Source organism: Halichoeres trimaculatus, unplaced genomic scaffold (assembly GCF_033239565.1).
Source record: "Halichoeres trimaculatus isolate MK-OKI-2021-1 unplaced genomic scaffold, fHalTri1.1 fHalTri1_scaffold_3, whole genome shotgun sequence".
Taxonomy (NCBI): Eukaryota; Metazoa; Chordata; class Actinopteri; order Labriformes; family Labridae; genus Halichoeres; species Halichoeres trimaculatus.
In genome coordinates this window covers 39,965,952-39,981,479 of record NW_027437181.1, presented here as the reverse complement: position 1 = coordinate 39,981,479, position 15,528 = coordinate 39,965,952, and the positions used below count along the sequence as shown (strand labels likewise).

The window sequence follows — 15,528 nt, the reverse complement described above, 5'->3', positions numbered from 1 at the left end:
AATTATCTATGTTGGTGCTGATAATCTCATTTTAAAGTGTGGATTAGGATTGGGCAGATATCTAGAAGGAGACTTTTCCAGTTCACTTAGGCCCTTTAATGTGATACTGAGTTTAGTCTTTTCATTAACTGTAGGCCTAATCATCACAACTAAAAGAAATAAATGCTGAAATGTTCTTCTGTGTGACTGAATCTATAAAATAAGGACGTCTACCTTTTTGAACGACTTAAACATTTTGCCACATTCTCATTTCCTGAGATGCAGCTGTAGTTGGCAGGAAGACACCGTTAATGGGATACACACTAAAACATGTGATAACTTGTTATCGCTAGTTACAAAATCAGGTGTGTAAACAGTAAATCTCACAGTCACAGTGTAGAGGAAGAACTGGACTTCCACTGTTGATAACCAGTGATCTAAAGTGTGCTCTAACACAAAGCCATGCTGTAACCTGAACCCTCAGTGCTCGGTGACAGTGCGAGCTGTGTGGCACCTTGTCAGTCAGATTGAGGTTAACCCCGGAGACGAGCATCATCTCAGCCAGGTCCTGCCAGCCGTGCTCTGCCGCGATGTGCATAGCTGTCTGTTGTCTCTGTGACACACAGAAACCTGTTAGCGTCACTGGGCTGTGTGTTTCTCGCTTTGCCTGTTTTTGAGTTTGGCTGAGTGAAACGTTGGCTCCCAGATTCCTGCACAGGCTCGTACTCACACTGTCAGTGATGTCCAGGTCACAGTCAGCATCTATCAGCAGCCGAACAACCTCTGCATGATTGTTGAAGACGGCCAGATGCAGGGCTGTGTTATGTTGCTGTTTCAAACAAAAGAGCATTAAAGAGCATGTTTCACACACAAGTGTGCAAAATTTAAAGATTTGAAAGAATAAAAGACAAAACAGCTCAGGTGAAAGAATTTGTATTAGTTCAAAGTTAATTCAATGTGAAGGCTTTAGAGAGTACAGCTTTACCAGAGCCATAAAATGAGTTTTAATAGAAAAGTCAGATAAAGAAGAAGGCCTTTCATTCCATTGTTTTTGTTTTCTAACAAAGCTGTGTGAAGGCCTCACACCTGATGTGCATCACTCTGAGCCTGAAGAGCTCCAACTCTGACCGTCTATTATCTACAGATCTAAACCATGATGGAAAAAAGCTCCACATACATCATTTGAGTGGTGGTAGGACAGTTTTTATAGCTCCAAACTCAAAGTCAGACTCACACTGTCGACAGCGTTGAGATGAATTCGTGCCTCCAGCAGCAGGTGAGCTTCTCTGTCGAAGCCGTGCTGAGCCACGTAGTGCAGAGCTGTCAGGTTCTTCTGTGCACATCACAAAACAAGGTTCAGCCAAGTCGGAACATTCACACGCCTCAGATCTCGTCCTGTCTCTTCTCTCAATAATAAATAAGGCAACTTTACGTGGGTCTGAGCGTTGACGTCACAGCCAGACTCCAGCAGCAGTTTGAGACTTTCCCAGTGACCTCCATCAGCCGCCTGGTGTAAAGCTGTGAGCCCGTCCTGAAAAACAAATCAAACATGCTCATGCTGATGACCACAGGTCCTTTCAGTCAGAAAGCTTCAGAACAGAAACACTGTGATGGTTACGGAAGGTTTCCCTCACTGTGTTTCTTTCATCCACGTCCACTCCAGTCTCTATGATCTTCTGCAGAACCTCTGTGTGCCCAAACTTGGCGGCTAGATGTGCTGCAGTGTTGTCTTCCTGAAGTCCAGACATAACAACACGTCACAACGAGCTTCCTTTCTGTACAGCAATGGTTTGAAGGAGAATGTTAAAGTGTCTTTGCAAACTGGTCTCAGAGGTGATGATGCTTTGTGACAGAAACCATCAGCTTCATCAGGTGGAGTGTATAAAACATCATCTAGTATTTCTTATTCATACCACAGTTTTTTTTTTTTCAGGTTTTAAAGTGGGTGCTGCTCTTCTCTGGCACACATGAGGTGTAAAATAATCAAAGCTGTAGTTTTACCAAAATCAAACTCAAATTTATCACAGTTCTTCATAGTAATGTGACCATCCAGGGGCAAATATACTTCAGTGGACAGACTCTGGAACTGACCGACCAAACAAAGGAAAAGTCAGCAAGAGACGGGTCAATGGGATCCTATGTTACTCTGTTTTTAAATGTGCAGTGTGCAGAAGTTGGCAGCATTTGGCTGACGGACAGTGGAAATGGGCTGTAATGTCTATGTTAAGATAAGTTTATATTAATCCCCATAAAACTTTCATTTTCTTTTTACAAGGTTAAAAAAAAAGCTTTTTATATTCACTTCACTGCAGGTCCTGGTCACAGAGGTAGACTTAATGTACGGCCATGTTTGTCTGCGGCAGATGTCAGGGACAGAAAGAGCAAAATGTGGTTTTCAACATGAGCCTGGCTGCTGGTCCTAAAGTCTACCTGAAAGGCAGCCTGAGACGAAGCGAGGGGCACTGTTGTTTTTTTTACAGTAGAAGAAAACGACAGCGGTAGTTGAAGAAGAAAAAGGAGAAGAAGAAGAGAGTATTTTTTGTTGTTTAGCATGAAAGAATTGGTATTGAGAGTGTTTTATGATGGAGAATGACAAACATGGATCACGTGAGTGTAAATCCATCACATTTTGGTCCAAAAAAAATCAGGAAGAAACCCGGACAACAACTGAAAGGAGAGTTAACATTGGGATAGAGTTTCCCAGCAGGGAGTCATGAATGAAAAAGTTGGGTCTGAAGGACGACATTGAAGTTGGCTGTTTTCTGCTCCACAGGTAAAGGTAGAATGTACCACTGGAGAAAGTTCAGGCAGCTATATTTGTTTTGAACTGCATTGTTCAGTGTTTCTGGTACAGTTTTCTTTCCTCTCTGACAGTCTGAGGTGGATTGGTGCTACGCTGTTGAAGGTGAGCTCTGTCAAACAGACCAGGAGCTATCAGAGGGGGAGGAGGAGCTTCCTGTCTGTGGTTTCTCCAGCAGTGAGACATGTCCCTCAGCATCAACGCAAAAGCTTCAGTCATCAAGTGATGTGATGTTTGAGCAACAGATGGGCTCATTCCAAAATCTGAATGCTGTGTCACTAAAACACTAATTTCTACACACTGCACCTTTAAATCTACTTGATTATTTTATAACAGTTATTTCATTACATTGAACCAAAACATAAACACAACACTTCTGTTTTTGCTCCGATTTCTTATGAGCTGAACTCAAAGATCTTTGAGACTTTGAGCTCACTGTTTAAAGCTGCTGTGAGGAGGATCTGCACCTTCTGGCCCGGAGTCTCACACACCCTGTTGTAAAGATGTGACCTTTAACCAGGCGTGTGTTTGTTTTGGATCAAACTCTCTTAGTTGGAGACAACTTTTTACCAGATACAACACCACGAGGTATGTGTCAGTACAGTTAGGGAGCTCTGTTGTTTGAAACGTGACATCAAGCAAACGCTGTATGTTTGTCCCGTACATCAGCCGTTACGTCTTTGAGCCGGCTGTGTGAGGTGGCAGCAGAGACAGGATTTAAAGTCAGAACACATCCTGCTTTGTGCTGAGTGTTTGAGTGCCGATGGCTTAAAGATGAATCCGTCAGCTTAAAAACCCGGGGACGGTGGAGGTGTTTGAACCAGGTGAGCCTCGGCTGAGGTGTGGTCATGTCAAACAAAGGTGATAAAGAGCAACAATTCAGATGGTGGACTTTGAAAACTTCTGCTAACTTGGTTCACAATGACCATTGTGTATGAGTGTGTGTGTGGATGTGTTTGGATGTGTGTGAGTGTGTGTGTGTGTGTGTTTCTTATCACCTTGTCTTTCAGAGCATGTGTGCAGCCCATCCCTATCAAAAACTCCACAACTTCAATCTGTCCGTGTTCAGCCGCCAGGTGGAGAGCCGTCTTCCCTGACTGGTCACAGAGACACGAGCAGGTTAATGAAACATTGCAGAGTTCACCACACTCTACAGACATGAGACCACGTGTTTGATGCTTTGATCGCTCAAAACATCATGTCCAGAAAAGATAGAGATTGAGTTTCATATACACAACCAAAGCTGTGCTCAAAGTCAAATACAGACGAATTCACGCCAAACAATCACATTGTCAGTGCCGTCCAAACGGATGTCCTCCAGGTCCTCCATGATGAACTCCAGGACACTGATGTGGCCTCGCTGAGCCGCACAGTGCAGCATGCTAAGACCATCCTGCACACACACACACACACACAAACACACACACACACACACACACACACACACACAAAGAGTAAGTGAGTGAGCCAGACTGAGCCTTTAGTGTGTGTTTGTGACGACATTAAGCAGATCATCTCACTTTGTTTTGGCAGCTGAGCTGTGCTCCACACGACACCAGGACCTGCAGGATCTTCAGGTGACCGAACCAGGAGGCCAGCAGCAGAGCGTTCATCCCATACTGTCCCAGAACATTTCAGAGTTAGACCACAGTGATCTGTTCCTACTGTGAGGCCTGTCTTTGTCCCAAAACACCAATCCAAAGGCCAAACTCTTCAATTCAAAAGTTTAAACGCCAAAGGGATAGTTGGGATTTTTTGACATGAACCTGTATGGCATCCTCATCTATAGTTATGTACATCAGCGCTGTCTTACCCCTGTCAGTGTCCTGTGACCCGAGATCTGGTGTGGTTTTGGTCCAGACGAAAGTAGTCCGGCAACATGGCTTGGGTCACGAAAATAAAGCGTTTTTCCTCTCAAAACAAATTGTGATCAAAAGAGTGATACATTTGCATCACAAAACTGCAAACCGGAAAAAAGTCAGACTCCGTTATCACTTGGCACTACTTTCTGCTGCGTATCACTGCGCCGCGCGGTGCATCCAGCTGACCGGCGCGTGTTGTCACTGTCATTACAACTTAAAAAAGTTAACGATAACATGTCTGACTACGACACTGATGAAGATGACATTACATTTAGCACAGAGCCAAGGGGATTTATTTCTGAACCTGAATATACTGATGCTGAAATTTGTCAGATGGAGTTAGAACAGGTGGAGAGAAAGAGACAAGGCACAGGCATGTCGCTCCTGGAGCCACAGCTGGAGCCGTGAAAGAGAGGGTGATGGTGACAGACAAATGCTGGTGCACTTGTCAGAAGTATGAAGTCATGCTGGAGTGCTACTGCTGCCAAGGTTGACAAGGGCACCAGCATTTGTCTGTCACTCTCTCTTTCACTGCTCTAGCTGTGGCTCCAGGAGCGACATGACTGTGATCGTCTCTCTCTCCGTCCGTTCTAACTCCATCTGACGAATTTCAGCATCAGTATATTCAGGTTCATAAAGATATCCCCTCAGCTGGATGCACCGCGCGGCGCAGTGATACGCACCAGAAAGTAGTGCCAAGTGATAACGGAGTCTGACTTTTTTCCGGTTTGCAGTTTTGTGATGCAAATTTTTCACTCTTTTGAACACAAATTGTTTTGAGAGGAAAAACGCTTTATTTTCGTGACACCAGCCATGTTGCCGGACTACTTTCGTCTGGACCAAAACCGCACCAGATCTCGGGTCACAGGACGCTGACAGGGGTAAGACTACGCTGATGTACATAACTATAGGTGAGGATGCCATACAGGTTCATGTCAAAAATTCCGAACTATCCCTTTAAGTCCTCCACCTGTCCAGGGTTTCACAGGATTGTTCCCCATCTCAATGTTTAACTAAACTGTGCATAGAGATGTGAATGACCCCATGTTGTGTTACTTTTTATCACATCGTACTTCTGAGACAATTCAGTTGAACAACAACTACTACATATAACTACTTTCTGAATATTACTCTAATTGTTAAAGGTAGGGTCTGCAGGTTATAGCTCAAAAATAAAAAAAAAGATATAAAAAAATATAAAATGTCATCTTTTACAGGAAGAATCCTGCTCGATTATCTCCTACAGGCCTCTGTACAGGTGTGTCTGTCTCTGCCTCAACCCCCTCCTCTGCCTGGATGTTGAAGCTTCAGCTCTTTCAGGATGTTTCTGGGCTGAGAGTAGGCATGGTTACATCAGCCAATCACAGGGCGCCCAGTGTGCAAGTAGATTGTGCATTGATAATATCAAGTGGAGGAAGCTATTCATAACAGCTATGATAGTGGACGTAGCATGGAGGAAAAAGAACAGAACCAAAGTACCCAAAACATTTGGAGCCTTTTCCTAAACGAGGCTGAAGCTTGGCTCCACTTTCACTCGCTCTTGGAGAGCAGCACGGGATGAAGAGCGATGCAGGTTAGCTTTCTGCTAACCAGGTATGTGTCAAATACCCGTGATTAGCTTGTGCTGACATGCCAAGTCAGATGCAAGGCTTTCAGGTCTCTCCCACTTAGAAACATGATGCTACAGGCAATTTCTGGGCTACACTGTGAACAAATGAAGTTTATACAGTTCTATTCTAGCCTACATCCATGGATCATCCATTTATATAAACTTGGTTAAGATTTTCAACAGCTTGTGTACGTACAGAGTCTTTCTCATCCACGTCCGTGTCGTGTTCCAGGAGGAGACGCAGAGCCTGCTCGTTCCCAGCTCCGGCTGCCCAGTGAAGAGCTTTCCGGTCAAACTTTGCAGAGAGGGGAAGAGAGACAAGGCCCAAGTTCATCGACAAAGTTACACACGCTTCTCAAACAACACGAGCCTTATACAATTAAATCACATCTCACAGACCACAAACACTGGATGGAATATTTAAGGGAAAGTATGATCGACTTTGCAGTTTCAGCCCCAAACAGTCAGTAACAAAGAAACTCTGGTGATGTTCAAACAGCAGCAGCAAAGCTGAACAAAAAAAAGCATGACTCATGTATTTCCTAAAGATAAAAACAGATACCTCATGAGGCGCTGCAGGTAAATGTTTTCCAGTGAAGAAAGAACAGAGACAGAAGCTTACTTTGTTCTTGGCCTTGACGTCCACACCCTTCCTGATCAGCTCCCGTAGTTTCTCGGAATCGTTTCTCTTTGCAGCATCGTGGAGCTCCTTCTCTGACACCAGCACTATCAGGACAAACATTTACAAGTGTGCACTGAAGCCAACAACAAAACTGAAAGTTTTACGGCAGAACAATATGCAATTAACGAGAAATGTTGTTGTTTTTTTAGACTTTATTCTGGCCCTCTGGCGCCCCTGTAGTAGCTTTACATGATTTACAGATCGGAGAAATGCCAATTTTTCTCTCCCTGGTGTTTCAGAAAGCCTTATCTCAGCCTTTGTCTGAAATACTTCGTTTAAGCTGCTGTCTCTTTAAGGCTCCCCATGCCGCAAAACCCCTTCCCTCTGATTGGCCAGCCCTCTGGATGTCTGTCAGGGGCGGAGCCACAGGCAGAAATTTTAGAACAGAGAGTTTTGATCAGTTTAAAGATTCAAGGATTTCTGCCACAGATGAACATGTGGAGGTGTGAAAATCTGCACATGCTCAGTATGAACATCCAGCATTGATACTTTGTATCTGTGTTTACCATATGAGAATTTAGAATAGCCTCTCTTTGAGGATTGATATGCTTCTGGCTTATTCTCCCTCTCTGTCTGTCCCTTCCTCACGCCGTCTCAGCACGTCTCAGCACGTCTCAGCACGCCTCAGCACGTCTCAGCACGTCTCAGCACGTCTCAACAGACAGCTGCTGGACTCCAGTCTGGTTTTGCTGGAGGTCTGAGCCTGTAAGAAGGTTTTATGTTCCTCTTTGTTTGTCAAAGGCTGGAACATGTCTGACCCATGTTTGGTCTCCATATTAAAACAAAGACTCCAGAGTAAGACTGACATTAAAGCTTGTATTTTGGTTTTACAGCTGCATCTCAATAAACGAGGTCATGATGGAAAACTTCATTTATTTCAGTAAGTAAATACCAAAAGTAAAACTCAAACGAAGGCCTTTCAGTCCACATAGAGTATATTAATCAAAGTTTATTTCTTGATAATTATGGCTAACAGTTCATGCAAACACTAAACTCAGAATCTCAAAGTTGAATATGAAAATGATGTCACACTCTGATTGGATAATTTTTGACATTATTAACACATCATTGTTATGACTTAATTATCTTTCCTCAGGATCATTTCAAAGTTTCTTCCAGCACCGTCAGAGAATGGTTAGGTACCTTTTACAAAATGTAAACTATTAAAATGTGTTTTCTTTATATTATTTTCTTAGTGTCAGATTAATAAATATTTAAACCTGATAGAGGCTGGTTGGAGGGGCCCACTGTGTATTTTTGCCTAGGGCTCTAAAGACTTAAAAAGAAGTCACTGCTGTCCAGAGCAGGGATGGCTTTATGGGTGGGCCCAATGGTCCCAGGCCCACCCACTGTCTAACAGGCCCACCCTGGACCTTTATGTCAAAAAAAATATTTTTTTCTTTCTTTGTATATTTTTTCGAAAAATCATAGTAAAAGTAATATTGCAGAATTTTGTCACTTTATGCTTCTTTTTTTTTTTTTTTTGGTTGCTCTAGATTTTTGTCTACTGTGATTAATGGTGCTGCTCCTACAGCCTAAATGGAAAGTTGAGGCGGTGCAGCCTATTGGTGCGTTGGAGAGATACTCTTTGGCTGATGCACTAAAACCAAGCGAAATAACCAACCAAAACTATGAGGCAATATGGAAGAACTAAAATCTGCTGTTTCTTCAGTGTCTGATTAAGGCTGGCTCCAGAAGTACCAACAGTCACACACCAAGCTAACAAAAGCTGTTTTCACAGCAAATAAACATATTTACAGCTTGGTACAAAAAAAAACAAACAAAAAAAAAACAGGCCCCAGTTCGTAAAATTAACAAAAAACCTCTTCCGTCTAATTTTGCTAATTACACTATCGCCACACACTGTACCAGGGTGATTTATTTTTTTTATTTAACTCTACAGTTTGGAAGAAATAAAGATCGCAAGTTCACCCAATCAGAGGCACAGCTCAGCTCACGTGACACCCGATAGATGTTCGTGTGGAGACTCAAAGCCTGCCTCACCTCCAACATGGCCGCCCTGGCTGATTTACTTCAAAAATCTGTTTTACAAACAGATGATCAGGTGACGTCAGGGAGGCTATGTCCATGAATTATACAGTCAATGACTAAAATGTTATAAAATGCAATCAACTATCAAAGGCTAAAAGCAACTATATATATATATATATATATATATATATATATATATATATAGATAGATAGATAGATAGATAGATAGATAGATAGATAGATAGATATATAGTGTAATAAGTAGTAGTCAGTTGTAAGTAATGAGTAGTAGTAGAAGTTATCTACTACTTTTGTAATTTACGGCCCACCCAAAATTGGTTTTGCCCACCCAAAACTGAAACCCTGGCTCCGTCCCTGGTCCCCAGAGAACCTATGAGGCAATTATTTTTTTTAAAGAGGAAGATGAGAAACACCAGACCCAGCTGGAGGCTGCGTTTAGAGCAGCCTGAGCTAAATGTCTCACCACACTGAGGCAGTCAAAAATGCCAAAGGAGCTCTTACTAATTACTGAGTGCTTGGACCATATTCTTGTTTATTGCGACGGAACTGCATTAGCTATAAGTGATTACAGACTGATTGATATGTTCTTCATTGTGAGCTGTTAGAATATCTATCTTGTGTATATGTGCTTTGCTAAAATATTAACAAAATGTGCTCATATGCAGTCATAAATTAACAAGTTTCTTTACAGATGGTTTAAAGCTCCTGAGAGACTACAGATCACCCAGAACTAAAAAGAAATAAAAGTCTTAATGTGAGGAATTTAGCTTTGAGCTGTGACTAAGAAATCTTGTGTTTGCTTTTTTTCCAGATAAATGATGTGCTTTCAGTTTTAACATGAGTGAGTGTGGTTTGCAGATGCAGTCAAAAACAGGAAGTTCAACTGCACAAGTGAAACTGTGGAAATTTGTTTAAATTTGAGGAAAACAGACATAGAAGGGAAGAAGTTAAAGGTCTGTCTTTACAAAGGCCATGAGTGTATGCGTCTGCATGTGTCTGTATGTGTATGATATAATTCCTTTTTAGGTAACCTATCGATGTTGCTGCACCCCAAGAGAACAACAATGTGAACAAGCACAGAGGCGACGATGTGACGCGCACCAGAAGACTCAGACTAGGGAAATGACATGTCCAGTGGCGTCATTAGGCCTAATTTGAGGGGCTGAAGTCCCCCCTAAAACATCATTAAGCCCCCCTAAATGATTTGAGGTCATTTCAATGTACTACTTACAACCGCTGTGGTTTTTGCAGGAAATGTGAAATCCTGAACGAGTTGAGTCTTTTAAATAGCTTTTTCAAATGAACGATGAGAACCGGTCCACAGTTATGAGTGAGCTGTTTGTTCTGAAATGCGCAGGCAATTTGTATTCAGTAATGGCTTGCAAACAAAGACACAGAATTGTTTCTTTTTGTTCACTGAAAAGCACTGTTCAAAAGAGTCGACTCGTTTCAGAATGTCCCATCTCTCGTGAAAACCATCCGGTACTAGGACAACAAAAGTTATGAAACAAAGCCTCTGTTTAGTAGTGGAAGGAGATAATACTTTGATAGTAGAAGTTAGCTTAACTAATGAGGTAAAAACGACTCACAAAGGGCACTCAAGACCGTTTGGAGGGCTGAAGAGTTTATCTGATGAGGCAGAGACAGACTAAACTTTCATATTGACTCCGTCTCTTCTTCCTTGTTACTGGACGGACAGTCGAAAGGATGGAGTCTATCTTCTTGTCATGGACTCAGGAGTAAAGCAAGACACAAGAAGTCTTTATTTAAGCCACCAATAAAGAATGGATATAAGGAGGCTTTTCCAAAAAGTAAGTATTAATCACTGATGGTAGTTAGCGATTAACTCCAGCCCCCCGCTAACAGTAGTTTATGATTATTGATTATAATTATTATCATATTATTATGATGAATATAATGATAATAATAGAGACTCCGCCATCCCTATTGATCTGTAGGAGTCAGGGCAGAGGAGCACAGGGAATGAGAGGGGAGAGACCTCCACTGGAAAGGTGAGTCTAAAGCTAGAGTCATTTGTCTGTAAGACACTGAAAATAAATAAAAGAAAATTTGAATAAGTAATATGGTAAAATGAGATAGCCTAACTTGGTGGGTAATAAAAACAGCTAAAGCCGAGCGGTCATAAAATTAGAAGTGATATATCTGGTCTAAAAAGGAGAAATAAAACAGGTTAAGAGGATTTAAATAAATAAAATGATAAAATAAATTATACTAAATACAATGAGCTGAAAGCCAGACTAAAAAGGTAGGTCTTGAGTTTACTTTTAAAAATATGAACAGTAGGAGCTACCCTCAGGTCTTTAGGTAGGCTGTTCCACAGACTGGGCTCATAATAATAAAAAGAGGCTTCCCCATTTTTGGTTTTATCTTTAGGTACCATTAAAGACGACCTGAGAGCCCTACTTGGCTCAAATGATAAAAGCAAATCTGATAAATAAAGGAGCAAGACCATTCAGAGATTTTTAGACTAATAAAAGAACCATAAATTATATTCTATATCTTTTCTAGTTCCTTATGTGCCAAAATTGTATCAATCTGACTTCAAAATACAAAACTATTATTGTGTTGTCTGCGAGAGTCATGGCATTAGCCTCTATGTTGAGCAGTTATTTACTCTATTTGTTGTGTTTCGTTTGTTACACATTTGATCATTTGCAGCTCCTGGGGCTGAAGCCCCCCCTGTCCCTAAATCCTAGTGACGCCCCTGGACATGTCTAAACTAGGAGGAGCTGAAAAGAATGATAAAGGGGTTCGAGGAACGAGATGTGGGGGTTCTTTTACCCAGTGAATGTCTGTGAAGAGGGAAAGGTAAAATAAATAAAAATTAAAAAAAAAAAAAAAAAAAGAACCTATATCTGTTCACATTTTTCGACTTGTAATCAATAAATCTCAGTATCAAATTGAGAACTGAGTCGTTCTTCGTCATCTCTTATCATCATCAACGAACACCAGGAAACAAGGTGAGGGAAAAAGCACCTCGTTTCCAACAGAACCCAGCTGGACTCTTCTGGTTCATATGTTCATTAACAATAAGTCTGTAACAGACATGCCAGTGGTTACCTTCCTGTCACATAGAGCACAGCTTTCATCCCGCTGAGACAGTGTCCGTTACACACGAAGGAACTTCACTGTTTAAGAGGGACTGCGTTAGTGTTCCTCTAAACAGACACGAAGATCAACGCTGAACGGGAAAATGAAACTTGGAGGTCATAGATGAACACTGAGGGTAAAAGCTTCCTCATGAGCCTCATTCACTACCGTTTCTGTGATCACAGAGCAGTGTAGGCTGAGCCCTGTTTTCACTCTGAGCTCCAAACGGACATCCTGCTGCTGCTGCTGCTGCTGCTGCTGCCAGATGTGCACACACAGCTGCTGTGTGAGCCTCAGACTGATACTCACAGATATCATCCTCTGACACCAGGTCGTCCTCCATCCTTCACCGGCTCAAATACTCCTCTCTGCTCCTACTCTCATTGTGCTTTATATCCCAGAGAAGCTCAGCAGGCTGGATCCCGCCGCGACACATCCACAGCCTGTCTCCGTTTGTGTGTTTGTGTGTGTGTGTGTGCGTGTGTGTGTGTGTTTGTGTGGAATCCAGACCGGAGTAAATCGCAAAGCTGGAAAATTAAATTAGAGAGGGCGCACTTCCGGGTTAACCTTCAAAATAAGATGATAAAATACGATTTAAAAAACGAAGAAGAAGAAGAAGAACAAGAACAAGAACAAGAACAAGAAGTCATTTTCAGTCACAGCTACTCCCAACATTAAGCGACACCTATAACTGAGTTAGACATGCAGGGCCAGGGTGTGATGACAGGGCTCAGGATGGAACACACTGCCATGGCCTCATCTGTAGGATGAGAAGACTTTTTAACAATAAGGATGTATTTTAAAAAAAAACTCTATTTTTTTATTTATATCCAATTGATTGCATTTTATTTACATGTCATGCACAAAAAATGTCCAACCTCCATGGGATTAAAAGAGACCAGAGATACAAATTCAGTGTTTACAAAATAGAAATTCATAACAGTTACAGAGTTGCCAAATCTTTTTCCAGCTCAACATTAAATAATACTCTGCCTTTTCTCCCAGGCATTGCAGATAAAATCTGCTATCTCAACAATTCTGCTTCTTTTTTTTAAAACAAACCTCAAGTTTTTCAAAGTCATCAAACCAAAAAAGTTGGCATTAATCAAAGACGTTTTCCTGAAGAGCAAATCCCTTAGGTCATCATAATACTAACAGAAAAACATAAAATGAATCTCATTTTCACTTTCACCTAAGTTACTACACACTCCCTCTTCCCTCTTCCTGGTGTTAAACCTACCTGTCTTTATGACCGGGGGAAAGTTCCTGAACGCAGCAGAGCACATCATGATATCAGAGATATCTCTGTCTTTTGTCCAAGTTATACTTCACAAAGGACTCTGCCTCATAACTAGTGTCCCAAGACAATATGTTGAAAGATTTGGTTTGCACTATACATCGACACACCATTTCTGTCTGTTTTTAGTAAACATAGAACTCTTAATGTCCTTGATGTCATGTATTAACTCCTCATTGAAAATAAATGACGTGTTGTTGGTTTTAAAGAAAGAGTGAGTCTCTGATCAGACATCCCAACCAGTCTATTCCAGTGCCACAGAATTTCACATTTGTATCTGATGCTTGGAGGCTCCCATCACACATCCCTGCTCCTGGCCAGCATAACTCCCAAGAAAGGTCTGTAATGTACAGAACTAGAGCTCTGATTGTCACGGGACCCCTAAGTCTGAGTCTAAGTCTGAAATCCAAGATTAAATAGTGTTTTTTATTAATATTTTCAAAGGGTTTTACAGCATATATAGTCTGAAATCCAAGATTACCACAGTGATTAACTTTAATACTGATCTTAGTGCTCTACTTTGGCGGACCAAAACTGCCAAAATTAAAAATTAATAAATAAATAAAAGTGAAAATAAAATAAAAATAGATACACATAAATTTAAAAATAAAGGTAAAAATAAACGCAAAAATAAATTTGGAAATAAATACCAAAATAAACAATTAGCTATTAATAATTGAATTAAAGTGCTGTGCTCTCATATTTATTTAATGCTACAGAGACTGTCAGAAATACAGAGGAAAATGTTATTCAAAGGAGGGGGCAGTCCTCAGCGTGTCTTGGGATGAACTGTTTACCCATTGGTTGATCCTCATGTGAGTGCAGAAATCTATGATGCATGTTTGCCAGCAGCCACAGAAAGAGGAAATATACAGGGGGGAAAGCACACAAGTCCTTAGAGCTCCAGAGTTTCATCCTCCCTTCCTCCACTTACATGGTTCTCTGGTGTCAGCCAAAAGGCACCAGGACGGCTGTGGGCGGGTCAGAGAGCAGCAGGAGGGAGGGGAGAAGGTCTGTGTGAGTGTGAGAGAAAAAGAGTAGGTGAGCTGCAGATGATGATCTTCATTTAGTGTTTTGTTCTTCCTGTTTTGAGTTGGCATGATAGCGGTCGACAGTTTGACCAGCAAATAAAAACACTAATGTTCCTGAATCAGCATCATTATCAGTGCAGCGTCCAGCGGATAGACGTAACAATATATTTTACTCAAGTTGAGCACAATTCTCGTATTACATGAATTTTTTGAAGTAGATCTTTTATTTTTATTTTTTTTCCACTTTTATTTATTTTTCATTTTGGCAGTTTGAGTCCTCCATAGAGGGAACATGCACTGAATGTAAAAAAAAAAAAAAGTAGCTGATACTCTAAATATTTACAATCACAATATTTCACAAGCTCTAAGAAACTTCTAGTTTCATTTTTTAACTTTCCAAAGTGAATTTTTTGAAAAGTTTTTATAATAATTATTATCCTGTGACAAATGCATGAACTTGTCTTGTGAATTGAAAAGAAAAATCCATTCAAGGATTTTTTGCACAAACATGGATACTATGTGCAACCAGATCAATGTTTATTCATATTTATAAGTTTGGCCTCAATAGAAATGTTAATGTTTTAGAGTTAGAAAAACAATATTTAAAAATCTATACTATGTTACAGCATCGTGGTACCCTGTCACACATTGTCCCACACAAACATTATCCCACATGGCTTGTAGGCACCTGGTCTCCCTAGTCCTTTATGTTGTGCCAACAGTCCTTATTAAACATGGACTTAGTCTCTGTGATGTCACCCATCTGTTTCTAATACAGAGTTTTGAAGCCCTTACTCAACAGCAGCCACATTAAAAAAAAGCCTGACTCAGTCAGACTTCTTTCAAGCTGGGATGAGTTGAAGGAACGTGACCATAGACTGTATAAAACATGGACATAGTCACCAGTCTGTTTCTGAAACGGAAAATGAGGCAAATCGGCTATTGTGGTCATATTGGTAGTGGCAAGGGCTTCGCCTACAGCCATAGGGCGCCTGTCAGTCACGTGACCCTCAGCTGTGCCTCTCATTGGGGGAGCTCGGGGTCTGAATGTCCTCTGAATGGCCGAGTTAGAAAAAAATTCACCCCCTGTACAGTGTGTGCTGATAGTAAAATTAGCGACTGAGCCAGGAGACGTTTTTTGAAC

General features: G+C 41.3%; 1 protein-coding gene across 2 annotated transcripts in view; it reads right to left on the bottom strand.

Moving 5' to 3' along the window:
- ankdd1a (ankyrin repeat and death domain containing 1A) overlaps window positions 1-12,536 on the bottom strand; it is a 19,556-nt gene extending 7,020 nt beyond the window's left edge. For both annotated transcript variants that reach the window (XR_012598059.1, XM_074665643.1), the window contains exons 1-11: window positions 12,366-12,536; window positions 6,873-6,976; window positions 6,447-6,545; window positions 4,300-4,398; window positions 4,068-4,172; window positions 3,778-3,876; window positions 1,614-1,712; window positions 1,412-1,510; window positions 1,214-1,312; window positions 710-808; window positions 494-592 (exon numbers count right to left, since the gene is read on the bottom strand). Coding sequence is in view for 1 of the 2 variants with exons in the window: in XM_074665643.1 (XP_074521744.1) it covers window positions 494-592; window positions 710-808; window positions 1,214-1,312; window positions 1,412-1,510; window positions 1,614-1,712; window positions 3,778-3,876; window positions 4,068-4,172; window positions 4,300-4,398; window positions 6,447-6,545; window positions 6,873-6,976; window positions 12,366-12,399 (1,035 nt within the window). In the remaining variant the exon portion in view is untranslated. The remainder of the gene's footprint in view (window positions 1-493; window positions 593-709; window positions 809-1,213; window positions 1,313-1,411; window positions 1,511-1,613; window positions 1,713-3,777; window positions 3,877-4,067; window positions 4,173-4,299; window positions 4,399-6,446; window positions 6,546-6,872; window positions 6,977-12,365) is intronic.
- Window positions 12,537-15,528: the final 2,992 nt, after the last annotated feature.